The sequence below is a fragment of the Schistosoma mansoni genome (assembly GCF_000237925.1).
Source record: "Schistosoma mansoni, WGS project CABG00000000 data, supercontig 0571, strain Puerto Rico, whole genome shotgun sequence".
NCBI lineage: Eukaryota > Metazoa > Platyhelminthes > Trematoda > Strigeidida > Schistosomatidae > Schistosoma > Schistosoma mansoni.
The window spans coordinates 1,789-15,010 of NW_017386353.1; the positions used below are offsets into that span (position 1 = coordinate 1,789).

The 13,222-nt window shown below is 36.9% G+C and overlaps 1 protein-coding gene across 1 annotated transcript; it reads right to left on the reverse strand.

Moving 5' to 3' along the window:
• Window positions 1-248: 248 nt before the first annotated feature.
• On the reverse strand, window positions 249-4,075 carry Smp_171990 (sterol response element binding protein cleavage-activating protein (fragment), putative; the record flags this gene model as incomplete). The annotated part of the gene is made up of 5 exons (XM_018792164.1): window positions 4,000-4,075; window positions 3,678-3,949; window positions 3,546-3,632; window positions 2,018-2,233; window positions 249-548 (listed from the first exon to the last, which is right to left on the reverse strand). The coding sequence occupies exons 4-5, from the start codon at window positions 2,198-2,200 to the stop codon at window positions 249-251; spliced, it is 483 nt and encodes a 160-aa protein (XP_018644387.1). The 5' UTR covers window positions 2,201-2,233; window positions 3,546-3,632; window positions 3,678-3,949; window positions 4,000-4,075.
• Between the last annotated feature and the right edge of the window lie 9,147 nt (window positions 4,076-13,222).

Sequence of the window (13,222 nt, forward strand, 5' to 3'; positions counted from 1 at the left end):
TCGTGACTGACTGACGAGTTGACATACGTACATTTGAATTTGGAAATAGAAAATGGTGGTTGAAGATATACTGCATCACATGGTTTAACCTTAGTTACTATTCATTTTGTTAAGCTTTTTCTGATTGGGAGTCTCACTAAGAAAATAGCGTGCTTAGATATAAATGAAATGTTATAAAGACAGAAATACTGTTTTTAAAACGGATTAACAGAGTAGCAAACTTTGTGTACTATTTGAAAATGCCAAACTTACGAAGGTTTGTATTCCCGAAATACTAAAGTTAGTGCATATGTAACTGTCCGTTCTCGACTACACCTAGACAGCTTTGACAATCCAGTTGTCTTCCAAGGAAATCCAAATAAAAGATCTAGTAGATTCCCTGAAGCTGCAAGTTTTATGCGTGAAAGAACAGAGGGTTGATGAGACTGAATTACACCGAGACGGTCAACCAATAAGAAACTAGGAGCTAACATGAGACACCCGAATGTGGGTAATACATTTTTTATTGTTTCGGAATTTTCTACCTCACTAACTGTTCTATCCTCAACCTAAAAGAAAAACAATGAAATAAGGGAACAGAAAGAAAACCTTAATAGAATACACCATAAATAGATGACAAAAAAAGTTATTTGTGAGCAGTATTTTGTAAATCGTTGTGAACATACGATCAACTTCTAAATTTGAAGCAGTGAGAGAAATGGCAATTGCTAACATGACTCAAAATATAGGCGTAAACACTCCAAATAAAACAGATATTCAAGGCAAAAAATAGAACTGACGAGTAAGCGAACTACTTATTTCTAATCAGCAAAATAACGCAGGAATGTAATACAATCAATCGTCGATTTCAACACCACTGATAGACCTGAGAACTATTTTTGACTGGCTGTGTTATCGTTATTCTGAAACGATACACCCATATACATACCTGTATTCAAAGTCAATCAAGTACATAAAAAAATAAGAGAATCTGGGAACCCTAATGGATTTAATACCCGCCTAAATAATGAATATTACGTCAGAATTCAAAGATACCTTAAGAACCAGACCCTGTAAACATAAGGTAAATTAACTGACCATCGAAAAATCGAAAAATATTACAGCCAACGGTAAAACAAGTTTTGATTTTGATAGATTAAGCAAGCTTGGAAATATTACGTGATATTACAAAGACTAGACAGCTCGCGTTTTGTCCCAAGATTGAACGGTAGGTGAAAAATTAAAGAGGCAAGTTATGGGGGGAGTCGGTTATCTTCTAGCCAAGGTCTCAGTCCACAAGTTGTTATCCAGAACAAGGGTGATAAGTGTATAAATACCTGTGATGTATAGATTGAGATTGAGATTGAAATTTGGGCATTTCAAGCTTCTTATTAATTTCGGTATTCTCATTTGTATTGTTGGTATAGTCATTCGTAAGAAGTGGAGATCGTAACTGAGTCGGACGAAAGAACATAACAACCTTACGATTGTGAAAATAAACTTTTATAAAGGGAGCTTCAAAGTTGGACAGTAATTTTAAATGAAGTAGCATAAACAAACTGACAGCTGAAAGAGTTTACCAAACAGAAAAAAAACATCCAAGTAGATCATAAATAAATAGTATATTTTTAATATCCCAATGAGTAGAAAAACTGGATTTTCTACTCATTGAGATGTTAGAAATACATTATTTATAACAATCTACCCAATGCTCAACTCATTCGAAATTATCAAATCAAAACTTGGTAATGATACCTACAATATCTAGGTAGGTCATACTGTCTACTGATTCTACAAAATAAAAAAGTTAAAACTAGTTTGAAAGACTGATAAGTGTGACGGTATGAGTTACAGAATAAATCACATTTATTAAAAAGTCTACACCAACAAAGCTAGTTAAAACAAAAATGCTTAAAGATTTACCAGACATGGCACCAGTAAAGTTACCTAAGTTAAAACTAGTCATATTTAAATAAAACTATGAAAAGCCTGCATCATTGCAATGATAAGGTAGACATTTAAATATAGTGGAATATACCTGGAAGCAGATATCATCAAAAGTTTGTCCTCCTGGTGTGCTCTCATCTCCAGAACTTTTGAATTGGTGAACAAGCTCGACTATCTCATTGCTCTGCTGAAGTAAGTGAACAATAGTTTCATGGCTGATATGACACTTCGGAGTCTTTGTAATTATTTTCGAATGTGTGACAATTTGAAGCATATAACCAAGACTTTTGTTCTCGTCATCATGGGTCTGTTTTGTTTACAGGGAAACATAAAAATGGACACTGCAATAAGCTTGAAGTAACGTGTTCCAAAAACAAGGAAAGGATATTTTATATAAGGGATATAATTAAAATCTGAATTGCAGGAATATGTTATAACTCCAACAAGTAAAAAGAGTACTTAAAAACAGGTAATTAACTCAGAACGACTCATTAGAACAATGACTTACTCAGTTGGTATTTTATAAATAAGAGGCATTACGTTACGTATAACTGACTGACCGAAATGCGGGGCGAATTCGGATAAATACGTTGGTTTAGTAAACGAATAGACATTAATACATACATTCGGCGGACAAACAGGGTTTTAACACGCGAGTTAACGATTGAAAACAAGTATGTTCTTTCTATTTGGACATGGATGAAAGCTTCTTGTGATTTTCAAAAGAACTAATTTATTAATTGTCAAAAATAAACTTCAAAACCAGAAAGCGATACACCAAAGATCTAAACAGCAAATGAGAACTTTAATTAGTTCGCGTGCAGACGATTTTAATTACGAAACCGTGTGCCTATCAGTGGTGTATGTTTCATTGACATGCAAATTATTGTTGGTGCAGTACAGAGTGGGAATTCTAAAAAAAATGTATGACGTTTTGATGTTTTAATCCGAATTGAGGGAAAAATAACATATCAAATGCTAAGACTTTCGGAGAAATAGGGGAAAACCTTCGAAGAACAATAAAAACAGATTTTCCTCAACCCACGGAGAAAACTCCTGCCCATCTATAACGGTAAGATAAATAAGGGTTAACTTATTTCTAGAAACTGTGATAATGAAAAAGTTACATTAAAAGATGTAACACTGATAGATCATAAACACATTTGAGAACAACCGAGCTAAATGAATGAAAACCATGTCCCGTACTCAAGATTTACCCAAGAACAAAAAGAACGTCTTACAACTTTACAGTTTGCAATTTGCTAATACATCAAATTATCCTAATTTTCAGACACAGTTTCGTACATATTGGCTAACAACTTCGGGAACTAAAGGACAAATTTCGGGGAGAACAAAACCTTGAGACGCAATCTTAAAGCCATATTATCACTTAATTATTGTTGTTTGATATCTTGTCACCTCAATATGACTAGGGTCTTAAGCAACTGGTGAAAATCGACGAATTGAAAATGGGTTTATATACTGCACCAGTTGTTGATCTTAAGACAATTGTCCGAAGTCACGTGAGCTGAATAGTCCTGAAAAAGTAAATAAACTGAAATATTCAAGGCAATACCCATATATAACTGTTTGAACACTAGAAAGACATCCCGACTTACGAAAACATAACGAGAATCTTTGAACGACTGAAATTCGTCGTCACGAACAACTGCACGATGAATCGGCACTTCTTTCACAAACGGGATCTGGGTCAAGGGATAGCTAAGCTTATTAAACAAAGCCAAACATACCAAAGAAATATCATAAGAATGCAAACAGTTGTGATAACGGGTGCTGGGTGTGAAGAAATGAATAGCCCATGGTTGTAATACACTCTGGAAATTTTGAGTTTAAATCTTTCCAAAAGCACATCTGAAGGCAGAAATCGGGAGAAGAGCGACATAAATTAACACAGGAATCCAGTCTGCTGTTGGACTTGCGTACAACTAATTTGACTGTACAAGTGAAAAAAACACCAAAAAGTATAGTGGACGGAACGAATGTACCCAATCAACTACGAGATCTACAGAAAAATTCATGTAGTTTATAAAATAGCACTGAATATGAACGCACCAAAAGAAGGACAACATAATATAAATACTCTGACAAACAACTTGCAACATTCTCGATATACGCGCCTTACTTCTAGGTCAGATAGAAGACGCACAAATTTTTCAAATGGTTCAAATGGTTGTGGACGGAATAGAAGCAGCTTTCGCTTAACAGACGTCCGTGTCTAGTATCAGTGGATCACCAATACCTTCAGGCAAGAACCTAGGTATATTAGCGATAATAGAAGAAAAAGAAATTGTTAAATTATAGTAAGATGTTATCCTTAGTTCTTAAGAATAGGTCAAGTTTTCTCTTAAAGAACTCCTGAGAAGTCTCTTGAACTAGCTTGGTCGGCGGCAAATTCCAGCATTTAATAACTCTTAAGGAGGAGAAGTTGTGTCTGCAGTCTGTTCTGCTATGTCGGGTCTCCATTTTCTGGATGTTACCTCTTAGGTTTGTATTGGGACTAAGCTTAATTAAGTTTTTAAGGGGATGCCCAGAAGTGTTGAGGATGCTGTAGGCCGCCAGAAAGACACCTCTAAGACGACTATACTCTAATAGGTAACGGTTAAGTGGTTGGAGAAACTCTCCATAATGCTTGAATTTGAGTCACCCATTGATTTCGTAGCTCGATGTTGGTTACGTCCCAGAGTGTCCTTATCCTTTTGGAGTTAGGAAGGAAATCATATGTTTTTGTACTCTTAATGGGGACGAATAAAAGTGTTGAAGGTTATGTGGAAAGTTCTTCCGTCAAACTGACCAAAAATGCCCATCAGTATTAACAGTACAAGGTTTGCTCGAAAGGCATTTTTGTCACAGCGTAAGACTTCAAATCATAGGGTATCAATAATTCCAAATCTTTTTCATATTGGGATTCCTCTAAAAAGGAGTTTACTAAGTTGCCACTGTAGTTTGCAACGTGTCTCAGATGGATTACTTCACACTTTGGAGTGTTAAAGGTAAGTCGTATCACAAAACATTGCATTACATTCAATCACATTTAGCGTTGAGGAGACACTGTGATTCAGTCAGCAGTTGGAATATTTAGTAAGTTGGTGCCTAAGCCGAAGGTAACTTGTGTGTTGGGAGAGTATTAGGATTAGTGAGATTATCTAGAGTAAAACTGATCCGGCGACTCGGTAAGCACTTAGACTGAACTTATATTTCACAAAAAAAAACAACTTTTAAGAACCAGAAATAGAACAACGGTGATATCAAAATAATCTGATATTCGAAACAAGAAACTGATAGTGTAAGGTTTCATACGTGTTACTTGTTTTACACTTAAATTTGGCAGAGAAAGTAAGTAATAATTTTCTAGCTTCTACATGGGGTTGCACCATGAGATCGCCACACGTTTTACAATAAGATATGGCGAAAACATTTCAGCATTTTAATCTTTCATCTCACACGAAATTGGAAAGATGCGTAATCAATTTAGTGCTCCTAAATTGAATATGCTTGATGTCATCAGCTTCCATAAGGAATGGGCTTGCCGCTTGACTAGTGCACCGTAGAAAAACCCGAAATCTGACTTTGCGAAGTATTTGAGGCCTTTGAGTAGAGACAATAACCTTGAAAAGCTGACAATACATGAGGTAACTTAATATGTATTTGTTTTTGTGCTATGACTTAAAATTGTTCATCGACTTGTTGAAATGGTGTTTGGTTGATGATCTACTGGTGAATATTACCTTTTGCGACATGCATTAGTACATTCTTCCTACAATTATTCTTGAAAACCAAACTTTGAGACTATTTAACTGGTGTGCCAAACCAATTTCCCGGGTCACATTTAAACAATTCCTCCTTTGTTCCCCCTCTGACTTCACTTACTGAAGGGTCTTCAGTTTTATCACCTATTTAACCTACTGTCTAGAATTCTAAGGTTTTTTAATTAGTCAAGCGTGAGACATGTTATAGAATGCCTTGCTGAGGTATTTAGTAGACAAGTGTAGTATTACTTTTGACTGCTTTCCAGTTTTCTCTCACAATGAGTAGGTTGATATCGCGTGGAATTAAATCAACTCGTTGCTTTCTTTAGGGTAAAGAATGTAGTGAAGCATATAACTGTCAAATGCACTGCTTCAATCACATTAGTTGAACTATCTTTAGTTGTCTGATTGTTCCGAGTCCCTTAAGTGTAAATCATTATAATATTCATTCAACCAGTTGTATTTTTATCTGTATTTTCGTTCGTTAACTATATTTCGCCATTATATCGACCTATAAATATTTTAGACACGTTTACTTATTGATGCTCCAGAAGGTTAGGATTAGTTTCAGTTTATTGCATGTTAGGCCAGCCTAATACAATCCTGAGTTTTGTTAAACAGTTGCTGGATATCCTAGTACTATTAGATTAATCCAGTAGCATCTATTGTATGTCAATAGGTCTTCCCGATTTAGCCGTCCGATATCTGACTGTAATTTTGACGGACAAACGAATATGTCAAGAACAGTGATTCTCCGTTTAACTATGTATATGGTACATAGGCTGGCCCTATTTTGGCAAAGACAACATCATGAACTGATTGATTAGGTCGAATTTATTTCGGGCATTCTTTTACTCACACAGACACTCAAATGCTAAGTGAGAAGGAGAAGCTGAGAGGAAGAGCGGAGAAGATAAGCGTGACAACTCAATTTGACAGAGCTTAACTAATCATTTTCCGCCAGACAAAAATAAAATAAAGACACGAGGTGAAGTGGACAAAGCACTCACATGAGTTCACACAAAAAGTCAAGATCACGAGCAGATAGTTTACAAGGTCAAACATGACTGGCGCCCCCATGTAACAGACCGTTATCCCATAATAAAATATTGTCATTATTGATAAATTAATTGGTTCACTCGAAAGGTGGAACAACCTGTGTGGGCGTAACATAGTACTGGATAATGTAATGCCATCACGCTCCAATTTTGTTCGTCACTACTGTAAATGTTGCTTAATTCAATTAGTCAAACAAACGTCTAGATCATTTCCAATATTTAGTATTTTCGCCATAAACTTGAACAAAACTATTGATTTTTCTGATGCCCCTTCTTGTTGTTCCTAGGTATTTTATAGCGTTCAATGTGTGGTAGTCTAGCCTCTCGACTGCACTATTTCTAATTAGTTCAGTAGTTAATAGTGCATTTGTGTACTTTATAATTCTGGCAGGCACTAGGGTTTCCGGATACCAGTACCTATTGCATTACCAGGAAGGAGGACGGCTGGCTGCAAAGTGAAGAATAATAATGTTAAAACCGGAACTCCAAAAGAAAATGACTGTTTCAAGAAATAAATGATTAAATAAGTTATTCGATTGATGGTGCAGACAATATGAGAGAACCGAAGTGTAAGAATAAAAAGGAAGATTTAGATGTTTATGGGCGAGATAGGATGTAGTTACCGACATACGATAGTGATAACAGTAGGCAAGTTACGCGAACACATTATGCTTATCTGGCCCAAGCGAGAGATGGTTGTATACATACTTGTCAGGTCTCCTCTTGAAGCTTCCTACTGAGAAGGCTGTGGTCAGTTTGGTTGAAGGGCATCCCAAGTGAGAGAAAATTGTGTCATACCTAGGTTTTCGCTCTTCAATGCGATATCTGTCTAGGGTTGCCCCAAGGAGTACGGTAGTGGCATTCTGGTAGAATCTTCGTGTTGGTGTGACTTCGAGTACGTCTCATGTTGAGCGCCAATATCAGGACACTTCCTATCCTCCTATAGGTCAGCCAGAATGTTTCTTTGCGTTGTGGTTTGTCTTCGTTAGATTTATTCTGTAATTCTAAAAACAGCTTAGTTTTCCATCTTTGGACTTGATCTAAGAGATTGATATTTTTTGAGGAGAGATGTGCAGCAACACTATGAACTTCGAAACGGGGTCGTGCGTTAGTTTTAAATGGTGTTGAGAACAACTATTGAGTCATGGCACCAAGGTGTTTTTATATAAAGTGAGGAGTTGTTTTTGTCTTGTCTGCATCTTCTACTTAGTTTGATTTGGTTCTGTCATCTTCGTCGATTAGTACCGCTGGAGTAACTCAATCTAAAAAGACAATGACAAACATCAGGGACAGGAGTAGACCTAAGATTGTCTCTTAGGAAATCACTGATGTTTAGACCCTCCAGCTCGCGTGCACTCCTTCAGCCTTCTATCTCTTCGAACTTTGGTATCTCATCCGTTTCTTAATACCAAGTGAGAGCTACGATAAAAATCCTTCCGGGATAGTTGCCGGATATGCCAGGGTCTCTTTTTCGACCTATAACAGGCATTTTACACCTCGCTTAGCCTTGAGTTTTCCCTTTCCAGGTTTATGCTTTGTCTGAAGTACATTGTGTAGGAAGGCATTCTGAATGGTAACACTCACTTTTTTACCTACCAGAATAGACTGATGGCGATGGAGATGATTCTGATCCACTCATGTTTGTGGGACAGGAAATTTTGCTTGTTTTGGGATGCTTATGGTTGAGGACGAGACAATCGATCAGTGATAATGAGTTTGTTCTCATGCGACTGCTACTCCTCAGACACATCCAATTTTTATGCTGGGTTCCTTATTCTTCTGAGATAACCTATAACGTGCTTGCTTAAGTCGTCAGAGTTTGACATAGTGGATGGCATTCGACGAAGAAGAATATATGATAATTAGAAGTATTTGAATTGTTGTATAAACTAGTAATCCCAGGAATAACGCAATTTAATCAAGAAGTATTAGATAAGCATGAACGAATGTAGTGTATTTGGAACTCAAAATCAAAACAACCATTAATACTGTAAGAACATCAACGTTGATGATCTATGTCAAAATGATCGGGGGCCTACTATAGTTAGACGAGAATGGGGACGAACCAATTAACGCTGAAGTCACACCTCGCGACCAGCCCTTACGTGGATTGAACCATCGACGCATCAAAGGATAATAGATGCTATGGAGACTGTACAACACAAAGGACGTTATTACAAGAATATATTAGTTAAGGTACAACTACGGAAGTACAGAAGTGAAAGAATAACCACTGCAGCGTGGGCCAGTCCATGGCGTACGATTTGATTGATGCGCGTTGACTATCCTTGACCTTGACAGGGATCGATGATCTGTTCGATATTCAGTGACATTTCACCCACCCTACAATACAAAGAAATCACTGATTCATATAAACACCACATCTGCCACAGCATAAATTGGAGTGTAAGTCTCTGTAATCGATTGTACGTCTTCTTCTTAAGTTCATCTTACGTCTGCATAACAGTGTTTTGGATATAGACTCTGTATTATCTAGAATGTACTCGTTAGTATTAGAATTAACAACCGAAATTGGAGCAGATTCACCTGATTCATGGAATTGTATATAATCATCATATCGGTTGTGTAGTGAAACCGCTGATATTTAGAATTTGCATCATAGACTTTCCAACAACGTCCTCCTCCACGAAATAATGTTGTGTCTTTACGTCGCAATGTTTTAGCCAATATGACATTCCCAATTTGCACCATCTTCTCAAATCTCACGCACCGACTACTGTATGTGTGTATTTGGGGATAAACACTGGTATGTAATTTGAGGTATTCCATCCTGTGACTTTGACTTGAATAAAAATTATGGAACATATTCTTTTTGCTATTCATATTACAATACACAGATGCATATACATTGATATATGTAATTAACACATGTGATTCAACTAGGCTTGATTTACCTGAGAAACAATCGAATAGAAAACATTCATCTGCCTCATGTTCATTAGGATAATCTCGGACTTGATTTGGATTCTCTGTCTGTGCAAACTTCACTTCTGCGCAAACTGGTTCTCTGATTATTGCGGTAAATTTTGCTATCCCCTCTGATACATCATACCCCTGACTAGGGATTCTATTCAACATACATTGTTCGTGAGAGTATCCGACATCTGATACAATAACATCAGAAATATTACTAGAATTCGACTCATTCGGAACATATTTTTCATATTCATTAGGAATATCATTAGAGATAAATTGATTGTGAGGACCACTGACGCTTGATATGATATCAGAATTCGATTTATCTGAAATATTTTCTTCAAATTGATTAATAGTTTCATTAGAGAATAATGGATAATAAGAAAAATCAGCATCTACCGAAACCGAATCTGGTTTTTGATCATGATTCGACTCATTGAACATTTTATTCTGAGTTGTAAGAAATTCCATCAGAAGTATGTGAATTATTACGACAAACCATATCTGGTTCAATAACATGAGAAATCCGATGAGTTTGTTGGTTAAACTTTTTTGTCTCACAATGATTCTGGGTTTCATTCAACTCTGGACTGTTATGTGACGTTATACCACTTCTAGATAAAGATAACTGATCATTAGAAGCATCCATCTTAGCATTACTTTAAGCAAAATGGACCATGGTATTACAAACTGACTGAATATGTCCAGTTTTACCACACTTAAAGCATTTAGAATTACGAAATACACATGAATTACATGGGTGAAACTTACCACAGAACAAGCATTTAGTAAACTCGTGCTCATCTTCATGGATTGTTTCACAGCTCAATGATGTATTATCTGAGTAACTTTGATTACGCATCGAACTGCGACGACTTAGTAAAGTAATGGAATTTCTGACCTTCTGTCGAGTCATTTTATCGAATTTTTCTCTCTTACCGCATTCAGAATTTGCATACTTTACATGATCCAACAGTAGTTGTTTGAGAGTTGCATAGGGGAGTGAAATCAGTTTGTCTGGAAGCGCCAAAGTCTTTATAAGGCTGTATGCTTCTTTTCCGATGAATGTAAGAAAATGGGCCACAATATTAAAATCTTCATCGTCTTTCTTGGTCATAGTCCAGATTTCGAACCTCTCCATGTACTCCTCAAAAGCATTGAAACCTGAATTTATATCCAACTGTTCCATTACAGGATCAATCGCGACTCCAATATGATAATTAGAAGTGTTTGAATTGTTGTATAAACTAGTAATCCCAGGAATAACGCAATTTAATCAAGAAGTATTAGATGAGCCCGAACGAATGTATTGTATTTGGAATTCAAAAATTACAACAGTCATCAATACCAAGAAGTCATTGATTTATTTAAACATCACAGAACAACCAAAAATAATAGGTAATGAACGATAAAGTTATTTGTGTTGCACCTTCAACTTAAGAAGAACCTCTAAACTTCTGACTTCAGTTTCTCCCTTATTATTTTGAACTCATTTAATTTGTTACACGCCACAACTCATTGTTCTTCATTACCCTATTCCCTTACTTGGAGACTATTTAACTACGATCCACTTTAGTCATCAACACCAGTGTGAGTTTAATCGTCTGATTTGCCATGTCTTTGTCTGCCCTATTACAAACGGTTTCTTAATGTTGAGGTTTCACATCTGATTACTTTTGTGTCTTTTCTTTTTCTCTCTTCTTTTTTTTCAGCACCTTGTTTGCAATGAACACTCATAGAGCTTATTCTACACCTGATACACAAACCTTATATACAGCTGCGTCAAGGATGTAATAACTGAGGTTGATTGGTTAGGTTGGCCGCGAACACCTTGATATTGTCAAATCACTGTAGCCCTAGTATTCATTCACTTCCTTATTTTGAAAGGGCATTTTGTGTGTTCGAAAAAGATGACCTGGAGTTCCAATTGTTCTGTTTTACAATCTAAATAAAGACCTAATCACTACTAGTCTGGTTTCGTCTATCCATTGGATGAGGGGTACAAAACGGTACGAAAAGGTCCCAGCTAACATCAAGTGCATTCCAATAGTTTCTTTATAATTGCAAATTTACTAGATCCTTCCGCTACACAAATATTTTTTAATTAAATTCGCTTAAGTATGATCTTATAAACCATTCCTGATTTATTAATCCTGCCTTTTAGTAACTGTTTTGGACATTCATCATGTCTATAGACATTAGTTGCAAAACTCATTGTACTATATTGATCATCCTTGTGATGATGAAGTGTAATGATGAGGTGTAACTACTTCGCCAAAAATACCATTTGTTATCAATTATTATCTTTCAGCGGCCATCCACTGTCAACCTTTACTAATTCCGCGGTCATGGGGTGTGTTGAAGGAGCTCCATCATTCTTCTATAGTTTGTCACAATGTGGCTGAAGTAGAAGACGTTTCCGTCCCACCGACGTATCGCGTTTGCGACCATGGTTGCTACTTCCCATTAGTGTGTGTAGATGAACGTTTTCGACCAGAAGCGAATCATTTGTTCTGAGTTTGAGGATTTTCCGTCCCTGACTCAACTCGTGGTGCCACCCACGTGTTCAGTCAGTCTTGAACTTGTAGTGGTTGTGGCAAGCCGCTTATGAAACAGGTTGTATCTTGACTGCTGAGATTCAGGGACGGAGTGTTGAAGTCCCCAGCTAGTCGTTTTGGGTCGAACTCCAGATGTAATAGTTTAACTATCTGCCATATAATCTTATCTTTGAGCTTGTTGACACTTTTGTGGGCCTGCACCACTCCTTCAATATTTAGATCTAACTCAAAACACAAGTTTCTGATCTCTTCTTAGTCCTATTACGCTGCTATAGAAGCACTTGATAATTTGTCTTACTACATATTGCTTCTGTACAGCCCCATTTGTGTTCTGCTTTTAAACAAATTGTTGTTTAAGGTGGGGTTGATTGTTCTGTGGTAACTGGCTGCCGCATGCTTTTATGATTGTATAGCATAACCCATCAGCAGGACCGTAGTCTCTTTGTCTTCTATCGTGAGTTATTGATCAATGTCATCTGACACGAAGTTGTGTCTTATTTGGCTTTTCTACCACTGTCTTACCGATCTAGGTTGGCTACCACAACACATGATGTGACTTGAGAGATCGTTTGTCGAGCTATATAGGTCATGAAGGTTCTCAGTTAGTTCATCTCGGCTTCTGAAGCTCGTAGCCATCAGTCAAGGAGACTTAATAGTCGGAAGGTGTAACATATGAGGTAGCCTTAACTCGCTTATTATCTTGATGGTGTGAAGACCTATGCTACTCTAAAATCAACGTCACTATTGCACACCGTATTTGTAAGCTTTGTCCCGACAACCAACCATCAGCTTATGCACTCTGCACTCCTGAGTGCTCGTTGAGCTTCTAATAGCATCTCTTATGGACCACATTTTGCTATGTCAAACTCGGATTTACGTGAACTAATTAACCGATGAAGGAAGATTTACAGTCAATGTTACCGATAGATTAAAGAGAAGAAAAGCGTTGGATGACACTGTCACACGAAAGCACACA